At 35.2% G+C, this 18,188-nt stretch overlaps 1 protein-coding gene across 1 annotated transcript; it reads right to left on the bottom strand.

Moving 5' to 3' along the window:
- Nucleotides 1–3,122: 3,122 nt before the first annotated feature.
- LOC137746561 (triacylglycerol lipase OBL1-like) lies at nt 3,123–6,743 on the bottom strand. The gene is made up of 5 exons (XM_088677519.1): nt 6,386–6,743; nt 4,947–5,140; nt 4,803–4,836; nt 3,958–4,589; nt 3,123–3,618 (listed from the first exon to the last, which is right to left on the bottom strand). Exons 1-5 carry the CDS (start codon nt 6,690–6,692, stop codon nt 3,355–3,357), a joined length of 1,431 nt encoding a protein of 476 aa, XP_088533645.1. The 5' UTR covers nt 6,693–6,743; the 3' UTR covers nt 3,123–3,354.
- Nucleotides 6,744–18,188: the final 11,445 nt, after the last annotated feature.

The following is an 18,188-nucleotide window of genomic DNA, read 5'->3' as shown; positions in this document are numbered from 1 at the left end:
AAGGATATGATAGTTTGAACAAAGATCAATGATATCAACCATCCATGCGCTCCCTCTCTATCTGGTGCACTAAGCTACTTCCAACTTCGATGTGGAATGAGGATGATACGAAAAGCCATATTGATAAGCTCAGGACAACATGGGCCGAGATTTTGAATATCAGTTTTGAAATTAATTTTGCTCTTGGTTTGTTGGGAGTTCTTAGTCCAAATATGTCACTTTCCCAATTCCCCTCCACTAGCAGAATGTCTTCATACTAGTCTTTATCCTAACCATGCAACTTAATGATTTAAATGGACCATCGAAGCGCAGACTGAGATTAAAAATATAGTGGGTTTCGGTACTCTTCCAAAGGTTGTAAAGGACGAGGAACTTAGACAAACCTAGCCTAGCGTGATACCACTTGTTCAAATGGAGAAATTTTTCCAAGTGACGGGAACACCATGACACGTGGTGTTCCCTCACACATTAGGATTTAGTTTTATATATTTATTGAAATATAAAATTGAAAGATATTCAAGATGTCAAATCCTAATGTGTGAGGGAACACCACGTGTCATGGTGTTCCCGTCACTTGGAAAAATTTCTCGTTCAAATGCTCGAAAATGAGATGATGTGTATGGATGTTGGAGTGAGGTTGCAAAGGCTGATTTGGAAATGCATGAGTATTTCTTTCTATAGTTGCGACAAAGGGAATCTTAGTCCCAAATCAAGATAACATGAATAGATTCTGGCATAAAGGCAATGAGGGTTTGAGGGTGTGGGGAGATCATCCATCACTTCATTAGTGTGTTCCCACCAGACCCGACGCCCGTTAAGGAGATGGTTACTCGACTAGCGAGAAATGCTTCTTCTTATCATTTGTTACAAACCTTGACCATCGAAGGTTCAGGGTTAGCAGGAGCAGCAGGTTGGGCAGAGTAGCTGGCAGCCATGATTTCACTGAAATTTGAGAAAAATAGCAATGGCGAAAATGAAATCGAAGAAGAGAACTGTAATGTTCTTTGGGGCAACAAGGAAAATTTAGAGATTCAGTGAAGAAGTAAGAGTAAAGGTGTGACTAATATTTAAAAACATTTCAAGTCTTCCTACCGTTGAATATGGACCGGTTCGCCGCGGAATCAACATGGACAATAGTTATGACTTTGGGGTAGGTTATCAGAGGAGATTTCTCATTTCTTGCACACATAACAGGTGCAACACATCATCATTACAAGGTCTGAAGCATGGAGTTCAATCAGAAAGTATTGGAGTTCCTACAATCTAGGAATTGCAAGATATGCGATCTGATCCAGATATGGACACAATCAGAAAGTATTGGAGTTCCTACAATCTAGGAATTGACGTGCGCCGCAAGTAATCATAACTCGTAAGAAAATACAATATCTACTTCTAGATATCCTCTAGGATTTTGTAAGGATTCAATCCTAAAAATGTCTCTCTCCCCATGGTATAAGTACACCTATCCAGGGTTCATCTATAGTAACGCAATCTAAACACTTCAATTCTCTTGCCTACTACTTCAGTCTAAAATCATTAACTAACTTGACTGTCAGAGAGCTTTTGGCCAACACACCCCCAGATCCTAGGCTTACTCACGATTGTTTTACTGTTTTGCAAGTTGCTAATATTTGTGCTTGAATGTTACTCACTTATGTGCATAAATTTGATTCCAAAAGAATCCATATATATATATATATATATATTACTGGTGTATTAAAAAAAAAAATATATATATATATATATATATATTTTTGGAAACGAGAGAAAACAGCCAAGGCACAGAAGTCAAAAGAAAAACAGGAAAGCCTACAGGTGTATAAATATATAATATATAATTATGTATACATATTTATGTTGGGCATATTTATACACACTTTTTTATAGTCCACGGCGTCACCACTGTAGGGGTGAGCCCTATTCCTGTTATTTTATTAAATGAGCATGCAGCACGAGTACATCTTGTACAACTTACCCGAAACGTCATGCGGAGGTCCACACCTACAACCACCTAATTTTCACATATAGAGAGAAACGTGCACGATCGACTTTTATAATTACTTATTCCGTCAAAGTGAATGCCAAAAACAGGTATCAGCGACATCCTTTAAATTGTGATCTTTGGGCAATTTTCCAGATTAAAGACACATAATAGTTTACTTTTGCTTTTCACTTGAGCTACTTAATTTCAAATGCAGTACTTCTCATTTTAAGTGAATCATTTCTTCTTCTTCTTCTTCTTCTTTTTATTTTTTATTTTTTTTATTTTTTATTTTTTATAATTATCTAATGTGTTAAATGAGATGCACTTGCTAATCACAACTGCCCCAAGTTACGAACATTACTATACAAAATTTTCGAATGCCTTACTGACAAAAGATCCACCAACAGGATATGCAGATAATTCAGTACATGGAAGAAGAGATTAAGACATAACATATGATGATTAATTATGTTCGTGATAAGCATGTCCCACAACAACCAAAAGGTGGCTTAAGGCATATATATATTTTTTAATTAATGTAGGCGGACAAAAAGATGGCTTAAGGCACGCAATGGCTATTGTAAAATGTTTTTTTATTAGAGGAGTAATGTTAGACTTGCGTGCTAGTGTATTGATCGGATTTTCTTTTATACAAGTAGAGCACGAGAATTGAGCTAAGAATCACACTAAGTAAACTGTAATAATTAAATTAATAAAAAAATATCACTAGACGTAGTACTAAGGACACATAAAATTAAAATAAAATACATTGCATTTATGTTTGTACAAACATAAATGCAATGTATTTAAACTGAAGGGTTTAAAAAAAATACTATCATGTGTTTATGTTGAAAATCTATTATGGTCACAGTATTTTTAATTTAGCCACTTTGATTATTATGTTTTACGAAGTTTGCAATGCCAGTTACTTTCGTTAACTTTCTGTTAAATAATTATTAAATTATTTGTTTACTAATTAAAAAATAGGAAATTTAAAGATATTTTAAAAATCCATTTCAACGAAAACAAAACCCCAAGCCCTCGTCGTTTCTCTTCTCCTCCCGTCTTCCCTCCGCAACCCCCCATCACCCCCGTGCCGTAGAATTGCAGTTGCCACATAGAAATTCACGAATATCCATTGTATTTTTCTTTTCTTAATTTTAATACATTAACTGAAGCGACTAATTTTACAAATTTTGTAAATCACAATGCCAAATTGGTTAAATTAAACTTAAATGACTAAAATAGACTTTAGGCATAAAACCAAAAAGGTTTTTAACCCTGAAGTGAATAAATAACCGGGAAACTTGAATCTAATTACATTTTAGTCCTGCTAGTGTTGTAGGACTATATATGGCTTTTGGTTAATTTCACATGAAATGCTTGAGCTGTAAGAACACGTCTGAGGATCCCAATCTGGTGGCGTTTACATAATCTTGGGGACAATGGGCTGCTGCTCCTGGCATTACCAAACCCATTAGCCTAACCATTTTGAGGAATCGCCCTTCTTTGTAGTCTGGTCCCTTCATATACGGAATGGTGAAACTTCTTTTCAGCTCACCAAAAGCATTGGCCACCATCGGTATTACCTTCTCTGGGGAGAAGTAATTCTTGTTTGGCTCTTCCGGAAGAACCTGCACATATAATCAACAGCATATATAAGAAGCATGTAACTATTTTATAATGTGGACTGAAATTAAGGTCTATGTTTTTTTAAAAGTTCTTAGTTTGGAGTGCACGTCTTAGGAGTAAAACTTGTTTGGTAACGTTTTCATATTTTTTTTTTTTTTTTTAAACTGAAAACAAAAATCTAAAAATTATTTTTATGAGTTTTCTAAATTTAGCTTGAAATTGAAGAATTTTAGTTTTTAATTTAAAAAAAAATATATATATATATATAAATGATTATTATCCAAATTAATTAGTTTTTTATTTTAGTTTTTAATTTAGCTGAAAACTGAAAACGATTATACCTGCAGTTCATATTCCCTATTACTGTAGATGCAATTCCCAAAGTGCTTGAACATTAGGGCCTTGTCATCATAAGGCAACCTAGGCACCAGGTCATTCCCATAAACAAACCTAAAATAATTAATTTTGTGCTGTATCATTTTCTTTTCCATGTACTCCCCAAAAGCCTTATCTCCAACCCTTGGTTGCCCGAATGTATAAACTCCCTCCAACCTCTCCAACAAGAGTTTTGAATCATTTCCCTTGTGAAATGTTAGAACTGCTGGAAAGAGAATTGCTAGTGCACCACCTAAACTGTGCCCAGTTACTATAAATTTTGCTCTCTCATTTTCAAGCAGAAGCTTTTTCAGCATGTCCCTGATGGCATAGTAAGCTAAGCCACCTGGGCCGGCATCGACTTGTTTGATATTCTCTGGCTCCGGCCAACCAACATCTCTCTGTAAACCTAGAGCTTTCATGAAACCTCCATGGATCTTTCCAACCCCTTCAAATTGATACCAGGAGATGTCAAAGTCAGTGCACCATGCATCCGCATCAAAGGGTTCAGTGCCTCTAAAGGCCACAACAATAATTTCATAGTCCGCCTTTCTGTCACGTAGAATACAGGCTTGGGTTGTGGATTTTCCTTGATAATCTGCCAGACAGTATATAAGTTCAGATTTTGTTTTTATACAATTGATTGCGCGTATACCTACATGTAAAAATGTTTACCAATGTAGTAGTATTCAAATGTTGAATTTAATATATTAAATTATTACTAGCATATTGTGTGACAGAATTCTTGTGTGGCCACCCAATATTGTTGCATTAAAAAGAAAAGTATTTGAGTAGTTTTAGCAATTCTTACCATTCCGGAAGTCGTAAGAGCCAATGAACTCCATCTGCCAAAATAATAAGGAAAAAAAAAAATGTTTTTACAATTAATTCAATATTAATAAATTATTGCAAGCATTGGATATATTAAAGATGTATATGAATAAAATCATCAAACCTTCCAGTGATCTTGGACTGTAGTTTCGATGTAGAATTTGTTCTCGTAAGATATTTTAGAGGCCATCATACTGAGTGCTGCATTATACCTACCATCTCCATGTTTGATGCTTTTGTCCAGCTCCACTCGTTTGTCCAAATTTCCAATGAACGACAAAAACTTTCTTGAGTCTTTCTTTGGTATTATATCCTCACCTATGGATAATAATCAATTAACTCCGTTTCTATCCAACACCAATCTTAATTATTTTCTGTATTGTCTATTGACCTCGTGATTCATACAAATTGATTAAACTATCACAACTACAAGTGATAATAACTAAACAGGGGGAAAAAAAACATTTCTACTACAATATATGGATCTAGCTACATATGTTCACTATGGTCATGCCAAATTTGCCAACGGGGACGAATATATATTAAACTGATACGTCACCATTGGACTAGCTAGGCTAACCATCAATCTCAAATTATTTCATATACTATAGGAATAAAAGTTATTAACTTTTTTAAGCAAAGAAAACAATGAAGTAAAATTGGCTTCTCGGTAATGATCACGTGCGAGGGCATGCATCAAACTCTCTCCTGTAGGAGCGAGGAGTACCATACTTTAGAAACGCTAGTTGCCAACTAACTTCGTAATTAGAATTGTTAACATACTTTAGAAATACCAGTTGCTTATGATCTAGCGGGCCAGCAGTGCTGCCTCCAATTAAGTGTTTCCATGAACGCTTACCATTCTTCGTGATATTAATCATCGTTAAAAGTTAACCAAAATAAGATGCGTATGTACACTAAGAATATTTTAAGAACAAAAATGTTATTCTTAACTCGATTTGTATCATCTTTATTAGAGAGATAGTTAAGATTGTACAAATAAATAATAACTGTATCAGGACTATTTTAAGAATGCTAGCGCTAGAAAGTAGGTGAAAGAAAAAAAAAAGCAGCAAGGTAGACATTTATGCTATATTGGGTTGAGGGTTTTTCAAGTTTCAAGGAATTAATTGATGTCAAGTTAGTAAGCAATGGACCACAAAATGTAGCATAGAAGAGATTAGACCTTCCGGAAGCATTACATAGACATATGAGAGAGATTTGTTAATCCCTTATTGAAAGGTGTCATCTACGATTCTCTCTCACATGCCTGCTCATGCAGGGTTTTTTCTAATCCCCTCTATACAACATTTTATGATCCTTACTTTATAACTTGACACCAATCCCTTGAAACTTGGGAAACCCTCATCATAACATAGCTTTAGTAATTAAACTGTGCTTTTTTAACCAAATTTTGTGGATAATAAGAATGAGTATTAATTTGAATAGCAGCAACAACTGTGAATACTGGTAAGAGATTAGTTACCAATTAATTTAAGTAAATCTAAAAATTTGTAAAAACAGATTAACTGCATGCATGCAAAGGAAGCTAATTATATATACCTCGCAGCAAATTTTTGAACAGTGCGACCAAGTTTTGAGTACTTGAGAAAAGGTTCAAGCAGATCTCGATCCCCCTGCCAATCATCGCCATTGGCGTTGCTACAAACAGAAGCAACTTTTGAACCACAATGGAGAGAAATATGAGCCACCTCCGGTCACGGTCGTCCTCGGTATCCATAGAAGAGTGGACAAACCTCCTCCTCTTCAAGCTACTGGAAAACAAGATGTGAAGTAGATCAAAAAATCCCACATCGCTGGGATCCAACAGCATGTAGTCGCAAGAGAAACTCTTGTTACAAGAAGCCATGAGAGAATATTGGAGTATTCTTAGTGTTTAGTCTCCAATGTTTTCCTTTCTGTTTTCTCAATTCCACGTTTAGCACTATTTATAGCACGGTTTGATCACAAAATAAATGAGATTAAAATAATACTATTCTTGATCAGCTATGGTGGCTGCTACAAGTGAAAGGGAATTGGATCCTCTCTCCGAGGTAATCATCGATATCCTCCTGACCTAATAACACAGGTTGTTAGATTTTGATCAAACGATTATAAACAGGGGGATCCTCTAAAGTTATAATAATAGTAGCCATTTGATTAAAATTAAACGACCCATGTTAGTGGGTCAGGAAAATTCTGAGGCTTTTCCTCGGAGAGGATCCAATTCCAAGTGAAAGAACTAGGTAATTACTCTGAAGTCTTTTCTTGGACTTTCGTTAACGCGTTCTTCAAGATAATTCATATATAAAATGTGGAATATACTTTAACATGTGGGGCAAATAGCCAACTCCACAAATTTGATTGAAAGTCCATATCCTATAATCCACTTGACAACAAATAGAAGTCTTTTAATCTAATGTGTATAGTACATTATACATAGAGTGATGCAATTTATATACTTATTTTTTCTTTTTACATATTATTTGTTAATATTTTTTAATTTATTCGATTCGACGATCATAAATTTTAAAAAATATGTGAAAAATTAAAAAGTGTGTGCAGATAGTACCAACATATATATATATGTGTGTGTGTGTGCGCGCGTGTTGAGATGTTGATTGAGTTCACCTGAGTAATTTGAACCCTCGTAACATTGTGAACATAGGAGTGATTTTGAGAATGAATATCACATTGATGGGAAAAGGTATCTTGCAAGGATTTATAAGAGGTTGATCTACTCCTTATATTATCAATTGATTTTATAATGGAACATCAACTGTGTTTTAAGAATGAGTCTTACATTGATGGGAGGAAAGACATTGCATGAACTTATAAAAAAATGAATCAATTCTTATATTACTAATTAATTTTATGATAAATCATCAACTTTCTTCACGTATATTAAAAAACGTGCATGGAGCACGAATGCAACTCTATCAGACTTGCGGGAAAATCCACAATACTACAACCTCGAACCTGACTTTTTTTAATGGTTGATGGAGACTGAAAATATATATTTATATGCAAGGTTCGTTTAATCAGTCTTATCTGTTGGTGATAAGCCAGATAACAAATCAAAAAAATTCATATTCTCTGTAAACAACATTTATTATTATTGTTCACATTTGGGTCGATATGTAATATGTATTAGTTAGGATATTTTCTATGTAAATTGAAAGCCTATAAATAGGAACTATAAGAGAAAGAACGTACACTTGAATTTTCAACTCCAGTTCTCTCTATTCTCTCTTAAATTGTGCTTGATTTTTCTCTTTCGCTTTAGTTTTGTTTCACTGGGTTTTTCAAGTTAGGTTTTATCAAGGCAACTATCATTGATTGGTGAACATTCAAGGATGAGTATTGTAAATAATAAACTTACTACGTTGTTGTTGAATTCTGGGTTAATATATAATTAGTTTAGGACATTTTCTATGTAATACTTAAGCCCATAAATAGGCAATAATGAAAGAAAGTACACTTGATTAATGAACTTTTTTTATCATACGCATTTTTTTTTTTGTCAATGGTAGAGAACTTTCATTAAATAAAGAAAAAACAGACAAAGTACCTCTTACATATCCTTAGAAAGGACTGGTATACAGAAAGAAATGCCACTTATGCAAACAAAGCATGAATGATTCCTCTCTGCATCATTTACAAAATGGTACACAAAGAAATACATAAAAGGTTTCAACCCAAAATGAAAAATCATCTATAGAGGTTAGTAGATGAAACCCTAGAAGTCTAGGTGAGGAATGGCCTGCCGCAGCTGCCGGAAAACGACCATCAACCCACATCGCCAATTTTGCACCACAAAATAGCATATACAGACATTCAAAATACCCAAATAATAAATAAAGCCAAACCACAAACGTACAACATCAAAATACCCAAAACAAAACCCAAGTTTATCACCAATTAACCTACCAATCAAAAGGATAAGTTAAACCTCACAGCTATATCCACCGGTCAGGGACCATTAAGAACATAATTAATTCCAATGCCGGCAAAGTAAGACAAGAATTCTAAAGCAAATAAAAATAATGAAACTTCTCATGGTTTATACATTATCATAATAAAAACCAATACCATAAATACAAGGCTTAAATGTTAAAATGGTCCCTATGTTTTGATCATTGCGTTAATTTAATCCCTGTGTTTTCAATTTGGTCATTAGCCAATTAAAGACATTTCCATCTAATTTCTATAAAAAAGTTATAAATTATTATAAACTTATTTATAACCGTGACTTAACACCAGTTGTCCCCCATATATATATATATATATATATAAACTCCTCGACCTCCTCCCTAGCATTACCCCCTCTCTTTTCTATGTCACAACCTTAATCATTTTTTAGATTAGAAGTTTTATCTCTTATGTGTTATTTCTCATTGATTTGCATTTTTTTGTAAAGAGAAAGGGTAATTATATCTCATATGCGCACTACCACAAAAGTGGCTTATTGTGTCAAAGACTGGTGTCGGTTTTATATAATATATTGGCAGATAAGACATATCTGACGTTGTCATAGCCCGTTCCAAATGTGTCTATTATGTTATCCTCGATGGCGTGAAATGTCTATTTACCCTTGGACGTTGTGTAGTGTCATGTTGTTTTACTTTGGATATGGACCATTTATGCTAAGTCCTATCATTTTGGACCTAATTTGAACTTATGTTTTTGTGGTTTTTGGTGGGTGATCAAGCTGGACCACACACGCACACACACACACTCCCACGTACCATACACACAAACACTCAGACCTCTCTCTCCTCTATCTCGGATTTTTTTCCATTTCCATACAACCGCACAGACAAACCTTCAACCAACCATTTCAGGCACGGATCGAGGTTTTAAAGTTAACATTCAAACTCCTTGCAAGCCTAGGAGTTTATACATACCTTTTTTTGAACTTAAAACCTTTGAAAACCCTAGTTTCTCGCGAGCTCCAATTTGGTTACTGTTCATGCAATCGTGATCGTGAAGTTTTTAGAAGTTTTTAAGCTTCTAGGGAGCTTTAGAATGTCTTCACGAAGCTCAGAGAAGAAAAACGAAGTGTTTTGGACGTCGGGAAGTTGAGTTTAGCGAGTTTCAAGTTTGGCCGGATTATCGTGGGTTTTTCCGATGAGATTCCGTTGGATTTAAGTCCTAAAAGTGGTAAGGTTTTGTTCTACTCATTGTAAGCTTCATTTTGGTACAAATTTCATGGAATTTGGTTGAGAAATGGAAAAGATATGAAGTTTGAAAATTTTTCCAGAAACCGACGAAAATTCAAGTTGTAGACAGCGGCGGACGGCGGCGACCAGCGAGGCTCGCCGGAGAAGGAGATGAATATTCCGTCAGAGTTGACGGAATATTCTAACGGCATCATGTAACGTCGTTAACTTCTGTTAAGGTTTTAACGGAATATTCCTAACGGCACTTAACTATTCTATTAGGGTTGGCCGCACGTGGGGGCGCATCTGGTCGTGTCTTGGCCGGCGCATGGGTGGTCGGAAAATTTTTCCAAAAATATGGGGATGTTCATGGTGTTGAGTAGATCACGTTGGTATATTCAAACACCCTATTTGAGCAATGTATGAGAAGTTATTAGCTAGTTTCGTTTATGTGCTTTAAATTAACGTTTATATAGTTGTTAAAATTAACGTTTAAATTAACGGAATATCCCTAACGAGCGCAGTCAATCGAGTAATTAGATTGTATAATACACAAGTTTATTTATTTAAAAATTTTAATTTAAGTAATTAGATAAATTTGTAGTATTTATGTTAAATAAATAAATATTTAGTCAAATTAATTTATTTAGTCACTTTATTGTTATGTTAAATAAAAAAATATTTATGTTAAACTGATAATATTTAGTAATATAGGAATATATTATGTTAAATTAATTTATTTTTGCACTCTAATTGTTATGAGGATATACAAAACTTAAATTTAATGAACACTCAAGATTAGATTAGCATAATTTTGATAACCTTTTGTTGTTATTTTAATTTGTTTTTACTATAATAGGTGTTGGAAATTAAAAGAATGTAATCATGATAGAGTTCAAAGGTTGAGAGATAGGAATTGAAAATTCTAATAGTTATGCCTACATGATAGGGATTTGAAAGATTGTAGGGATCTTAGTGTCAACATAATATTTTGCCCTCATAAAGTGGTAAAACATGGACAAGAGTTGGTTGATGATAACCCAAAATTTGAAAGCGTATACAGATGGAATTAATTTGTTTTTGGATCAAGCGGTTGCGAATGGTGTTGGAATTAATTTGTCCTTGCAAAAGATGTTGTAATCAATATACTTTTGTTAGGAAAACTATTGTTGAACTTGTATTGTATGATATGGATAAAGATTATAAAAACGCTTGGTGGCGACATCATGGTGAGCCCAACGTTGGAGAGCAAAATGTGGCAATTGGAGAAGAGGAAACAGAAGAAGAGGTGATTGATATGCATGATTTTATTAATGATGTATTTGTCCAACCATTAACGAAAGAACGTGTTGGGCCGTCTACTGAACCCCTTTTTGGAGAAGGGCGTCCAAAAGAGGTGGAGACTTTTTTTAGGTTGCTTGAAGAAGCAGATCAAGATTTATGGCCAGGTTATAAGGAGTTTAAAAAATTGGAGGCGGTTGTAAGACTATATCAAATCAAGTGTTTAGCGGCAATGCTGAACGAGATCTTCACCACATTACTTGAGTTAATTAAAAGAATGTTGCCTGAAGGGGATTGTTTGCATGAATCTTGTTATAAGGCAAAAAAAACCTATAAATGACTTGGGTTTGACGTATGTGATGATTGATGTGTGTCCCAATGATTGCATGATCTATTGGAAAGACACTTCGGAGTTGATCGTGTGCTCTGTTTATGGTAAATCAAGATATAAAATTACCAACGTAGAGGATAGCTCGAGGAAAAAAATCGCAGCTAAGGTTATGTGGTATTTTCCTTTAAAATCACGATTGCAACGATTTTTTATGTAAAAGCATACGGCTGAACATATGAGGTGGTCCTAAGGATGAGTTTATGAAGCATCCTTCATATTCTCTAGCATGGAAGCATTTGGATAATTTATATCCGAAGTTTATGTCTGAAATTCGAAATGTCCCGTTAGGGTTGGCTAGTGATGGATTTAATCCTTTTGGGAAAATGGGGCATGACCATAGCACATGGCATGTGGTGCTTTCTATTTACAATTTACCGCCCTAGATGTGTATGAAGAACCGAATTTTTTATTGTCTCTGTTAATACCAGGGCTGCGCAGTCCTGGTAAAAAGATTGATGTGTACATGCGTCCATTGATTGACGAGTTGAATGAGTTATGGGAGGTGGGCACTCCCACTTATGATGTGTATTCCAACCAAAATTTTACGATGAAGGCTGTCATCTTATGGACCATAAGTGATTTTTCATCTTATGGAATGTTGTCAGGATGGAGTACATATATCTATAAAGCCTGTCCACATTGCATGCATGATAAATAATCTGTTTACTTGCCGACGACTCGTAAGATTTGTTATTTAGGGCATCAACGCTTTCTTGCAGATATTCATAGCTTTCGAAGGCAAACCACAACTTTTAATGGTCGACAAAAGCATCGTAGTGCACCAAGACAGTTGACTGGTTTACAATGTCTTGAAGAACTTCCTACATTGAGATTTACTTTTCGAAAACCAAACAAAGATGCTTCAGTTGAGCAACACAAAAGAAGAACTTCGAGCAGTAGAAGTAGTAACAGTCTATGGAAAAAGAAATCTATTTTTTATGACCTTATTAGAGGCATCTGTTGATTAGACACAATCTTGATGTTATGCATATCGAGAAGAATATATATGACAATGTGGTGAGAACATTGCTAGATATAGAAAAGCCTAAAGATGGATTGGCTGCACGTGTAGATCTTGAAGTCTTGAACATAAGACGTAGTCAACACCCATTTAGAGAAGGAAATAGAACATTTCGACCTCCAACATTTTTCATGGTGAAAAAGGAAGAAAAAACTGCATTTTGCAAAGTGTTGTCTACTATTCAGGTCCCCTATAGATATTCATCAAATTTGTCGCGATGTGTGCACGTGAATGAACGAAAAATACATGGGTTGAAAAGTCACAATTGTCATGTTTTAATGAAGCAGTTACCCCCGCTTGCAATATGCTCGGTTTTGCCTAAATCTGTTACTATGGTATTATTAGAGTTAAGTGTAATTTTCAGACAGTTATGTAGTAAAAAGTAGTCTAAGGAAGGATTCCAACAATTGAATTCAAGAATTGCCTTGACATTATGTCAACTTGAGAAAATATTCCCTCATGCATTTTTTGATATAATGGTGCACCTCCCAGTTCACTTGGCAGATGAAGCAGTTCTTGCAGGGCCTGTTCAATATAGATGGATGTATCCAATTGTATTGCAAGGCAACCATGGAGAGCAATATTCAATCTCTGATTGAGTCTGGCAAAGACGACACTGATGAACTTAGAACACAAGTTTATGTCGAGACGATGGGTCCAGAGAGTAGGAATAAGGTCCGAGGTTTTAGTCATGGGGTGACACCTGATATGGTGTCGTATGCATCTTCTTCCGCTTTTACTTCTAATTCCTCCAAGAGATCATCCAGAAGTTCAGTAGCACTGCTGATGATTGAAAACAATGAATTGAGAATGAGGGACGAACCTAATGCTAAACGGTTAGGAGAGGTAAAGGCTAAGGTTCAACAATTAGAGACCAGGTAGCAACAACTAAACCAGCAGCATCAGCAAATGTTCAAGTAGCAGCATCAATTTATAATGACGTTGATGCATTAGTTTTAACAGCAACCACTGCACAGCCCATCGGGAACCCAACAGTTGGGCTAGAGTCAGCCTCTTATTGCATATCCATATACAGGCCAGAATCAGCCACCTATTTTATATCCTATGCATCCGATGCCTACGCAGCCCATGTGTATCGACCAAAGATGTCTTCTCCTAGTGACTCACATATTTCTGCAAGTGTTTCCATTGATGGATTTTCCCCAGGTGTTCCAACTGGTGGGTTTTCTGGATTGCTCTCAAGTGCTGCATTTGATGTGGACTTGACGAAAGCTTTCGGATCACAAGAAGGATCTCAATAAGGATTTGGGTCACATTCAGGCTCTGTTTCTATTGAGTAGTTTATTTGGTTCGCTTTCTTGGTGGATATGTATGACACTTTGGTCAGCATATGTAGTTCCTATTTCATTTTTTTGTATGTTATATGTGTAGTGGCGGAGTTAGTGTTTGTTATGGCAGATTTATAATGTTTGTTATGGTGAATGATTTTTTGTATATTATATGCGTAATGACGGATATAAAATGTTTGTTAGTATTTGGTGTTATTATTATTATTAATGTTTGTTTAGGCCTATACATTAAATATGGTGAGAATTGTTTTTTAAAACCTTTTTTTCTAATTATTATTAATCAAAAACTGAGACAGACTTTTATGTTTTTTTTTTAATTAATGGTTTGTGATGTCGGTAATGGACGACAATATAGTTGTTTATTTTATTTATCAAATAGTTAGGTGGTGTCGGTTAGGGCCGACACTAATCTACTCTATCCGACAGTCTTTCTCAGTATTTAATGTCGCATGTATCCGACGTGAGCTTCGATGTCACTTTCCGACACTACTATCCTTTTTTAATTTTATAAAGCTTTCCTTCTTCGTGGTGGATTAAGGGGACTAACCGACATCAAAAGCCTTTTTGTGACGCTAGCAATGGTGTCGGTTCTTTTATCCGACATTACATGAGTTTATGTCGGATTTTTACCTAATATCCGACAGAAATAGGTTTTCTTGTCGGTTTTAGGACCGCCAGTTATAGGTAATTTTGTAGTAGTGATGATTTTTCTTATGAATTTTTAAAAGAGATTGGATGAAATGTCCTTAATTGGCTAACAAGGACAAACATGAGGACTAAATTAGCCCGAAAACACAGAGAGTAAATTGGCCATATAGCTATAACACAAGGATCATTTTGACATTTAAGCCTAAATATAAGGTAATATATCTCAACTAAATTAACTTCATTTTTTTCACATGATTTTGGAGGTAAGTATTGAACCAAAAAGTATCATGTTTTTATTTTGTTGTTAGTTTTCTCCAAATCTTGATTTTGCTTTTAAATTTATGATTTTGTTGGGTACTTAAAAATTCTAATTCAGATTTACTATTCAGTAGCTCCAAACACTCGTACTTTGCTTTCTTCGAATCTTGATTTGAAAAAGGTAGATTCGAAGAAGGCATTTTCATACTAGAGACACCAAGCCACCTCCATCCGACAAAAGAAACGGTGTGGAGCAATGAGAGCTTAAAGTCCCTATGGGAGACTGCTATTGTCCAGTTCTCGAAGTTGACATCCACAAGTGCCGATGATCTAAGCCACATCTTTGCTTTTTCTAATTTCCCAAAACCTCTCATTCAATATATTCCTCACAAGCCCTGCCACTGCGTCTTCAAAGTCATCGTCGTTTGCTGGTGCCATATGACAGTGAACGGATTTTGTTAGAGAATGAGATAGGCGAATGGATTGTGAGATGGAAAAAAGGAATTTTTTTTTTTTTCTTTTTAATAAGAGAGAGGGGTCTACGGTTTAAAAAAAAAAAAAATCAGATCCAATTAGGTTAATTAGAACCTGCAAAAAATAAAAATAAAAAGTTAAAAACCGCAAAGGATTAGAGCTTTTGGATATGGGTGGAACGGGAACCTGGAACCATTTCGCTAGCTATGATTGACTATTGACCAAGTTTATGAGATGAGATAAAGGAGTGTATAAAAGTATAAACACATTTTTTGTGATTTATCATGAAGATCATGTGGTAGGGATTTCTACATCAACTTGTAAAATATTTTTCTATGCATTGACAGAAGTTTGATTATTACCCCTTCTTTGAATTAGAGGAAATAAAGAGATCATAAGATACGCATTGTTGGCCCAAAGGAACCAAAACTAGTTCGGCCTCCAAGAGCTGTCACCTCACCACACTTTTGAAGATTTGTCATAAAAAAAAAATAAATAAAAGGCATGAACATATAAGAGCATTTTCACCGGAGGTGGAATAGTCCAACACCCTGTTCAAAACAAAGGCCAGCACCTTGTCCAAGTGCTCCAGCCCGCAAAATAGCTTGGCACCCAGCCCAAGCCAGGCAACAGACCAGCCCATTTCGAACAGACCCAGAAGCCGGCCTATTTGGCTGGTGCGTGCAAAACACTCGCGACTGAGCGCGAGTAGGAAACAAGGGTGCAGGCGGCGGGGCCCGCTTGTCAGCCCACTTGTGCTTACCCGGATGAGGGTTACGTGGCCCTCCTCAGAGTCGTTGGATTTCCAACGGCTAGTTTTTGTAGGCCGTTGGATTTCCAACAGTAAAAATTTAAATTTGACTTTTAAAATGGACCGTCCGATCATAGATCAACAATCCACATTTTTTTCACCAAAAATAAAAATAAAACAAAAAAAAAGGCCCAACGGTCAGAATTTTGACCGTTGGCCACGTGGCAGCTCGTTGGCTGTTGGATTTGAATATTTTTCAAATCCAATGGTACAGATTAATTAACAACATTAAAATTTATTAAAAATTAATTAAAAATTATGATTTTTTTTTTAAATACAGAAAAAATTTTAAAAATTATTTTTTTTTTTTTCTATAAATACCTAACCCTCATCTTTCACCTTACACCACATTTCAATATTTTCTACACTTTCTACATTTGAATATTTTGTACACTTTGAGAGAAAAAAATGACTTCGTGGAAGCTCATTGAAGATGTTACGTTGTGTGAATGTTGGGTTCACACTACTCATGACTAGACTACGGGTAATGAGATGGATAAACGAGAAATGTGGAATAAAATTACGAAAGCGTTTTGTGATGTACATGGAAATGGTGCCAGATCTAGTCAAGGTCTTCAAGGTCGTTGGAAAAAACTCAATGCATCCTTTACTTGTTGGAAAAATATCATCTCTCATGCTTCCGGTAATCTACGTAGTAGGACAAGTTTAGCGGATCATGTAACAATATTTTTATTTATTTATATGCATTCCACCCACATCAATATTTTAATTTATTTAATTTCTTATGTAATTTTTATGTAATTTCTTATGCAATTTTTATGTAATTTCTTATGTAATTTATATGCATTCCACACCCATCAATATTTTAATTTATTTATTTGTGTTACACCTGTATTTTTTAATACTATCTTATCCCACATTTTTATAGACACTACAAGCACAAGCATTCTACAATGCAAAGAACCGTAACAAATCATTCAACAAATGCGAATGTTGGCAAATTGTCAAAGATTGCCCTAGATACAAAATTGTGGCAACCGGTCCAGAAGTTGTCATGCACGGTATGGGTCTACACAGTTCGCCAGAAGCAAACACGGCTAAACAAGATGCCAACACATTTGAAGACACGGAAGGGACGCCTGAAGAAGTGCCAGAGACCCAACCGACTCGTCAGTCCCTCAGGCCTCAAGGTAAAAAGGCATCAAAGAAAAAATGTAGTTCTTCCAAAAATGACTACACTAAATATATGGAGGAACTTGCTCACCAAGGTGAACTGAACATGGCATGGGAAAAGGCTAGAGATGAGGAAAAAGCTACTGCTATGGCAGCAATAATAGCAGCTACTGAGGCTCGTGATGCGGCGGCTGAGAGACAAAGAGAAATAGTTAATCGAGAGAACGAGATGATTAGAGAAATACTTCATTGAGAGAATGAGATGCTTCGAGCAGAAAGGATGGCTCAAGCAGATCGTGACACTATGAGCAAGCCTCTAGTAGGACTGTCTCCGAATTCAAAATATTTTTGGACATCAGAAAAAAGAGATTTCGTGCGAATGAGGCGTGCAAGAGATGCCAAAACAAGTCAAGGGGGTTCTAGCTACAGAAATCCTAGCAACGAAGATCCTAGCACCACATATCCTAACTCCACAGACTTTATATAATTTCGTATTTATTTGTACTACTTTATTTAATTTGTTATGTAATTTCTTAACATTTTTAGAACTTTATTTAATTTCTTATGTAATTTCTTATTTATTTTTAGAACTTTATTTAATTTCTTATGTAATTTTTGTACTTTATTTAAACATTTGAATAAGATTACATAAACTCACCAAATAAACTTTTAAAAAAAACACCAAATAAAATTACATAACCTCACCATATAAACTTAAAAATAAATAAAAAATAAAAAACACACACACTAAATAAGATTACTTAAAAAACAATACACTTTATTCTTCAACCACAAGCCTTATTTTAATTATCTTCGCCTTCGTGCAATCCCCACTGGTGGTCAATCAAGTCATTCTGGCGGGTTATGTGCCATACT

This window comes from Pyrus communis, chromosome 2 (assembly GCF_041283825.1).
Source record: "Pyrus communis isolate YQ-2024b chromosome 2, ASM4128382v1, whole genome shotgun sequence".
Taxonomy (NCBI): domain Eukaryota; kingdom Viridiplantae; phylum Streptophyta; class Magnoliopsida; order Rosales; family Rosaceae; genus Pyrus; species Pyrus communis.
This window is presented reverse-complemented; position numbering and strand designations above follow the sequence as displayed.

What these genes read in the sequence shown, in the direction of transcription:
- LOC137746561 (XM_088677519.1), bottom strand. Translation starts at nt 6,692, where the DNA reads ATGGCTTCTTGTAACAAGAGTTTCTCTTGCGACTACATGCTGTTGGAT. An exon ending in CTCTTACGACTTCCGGAATG is followed by an intron (nt 4,590 to 4,802) that starts GTAAGAATTGCT and finishes ACTGTCTGGCAG; the next exon opens with ATTATCAAGGAAAATCCACA. An exon ending in ATAGGGAATATGAACTGCAG is followed by an intron (nt 3,619 to 3,957) that starts GTATAATCGTTT and finishes TTATATGTGCAG; the next exon opens with GTTCTTCCGGAAGAGCCAAA.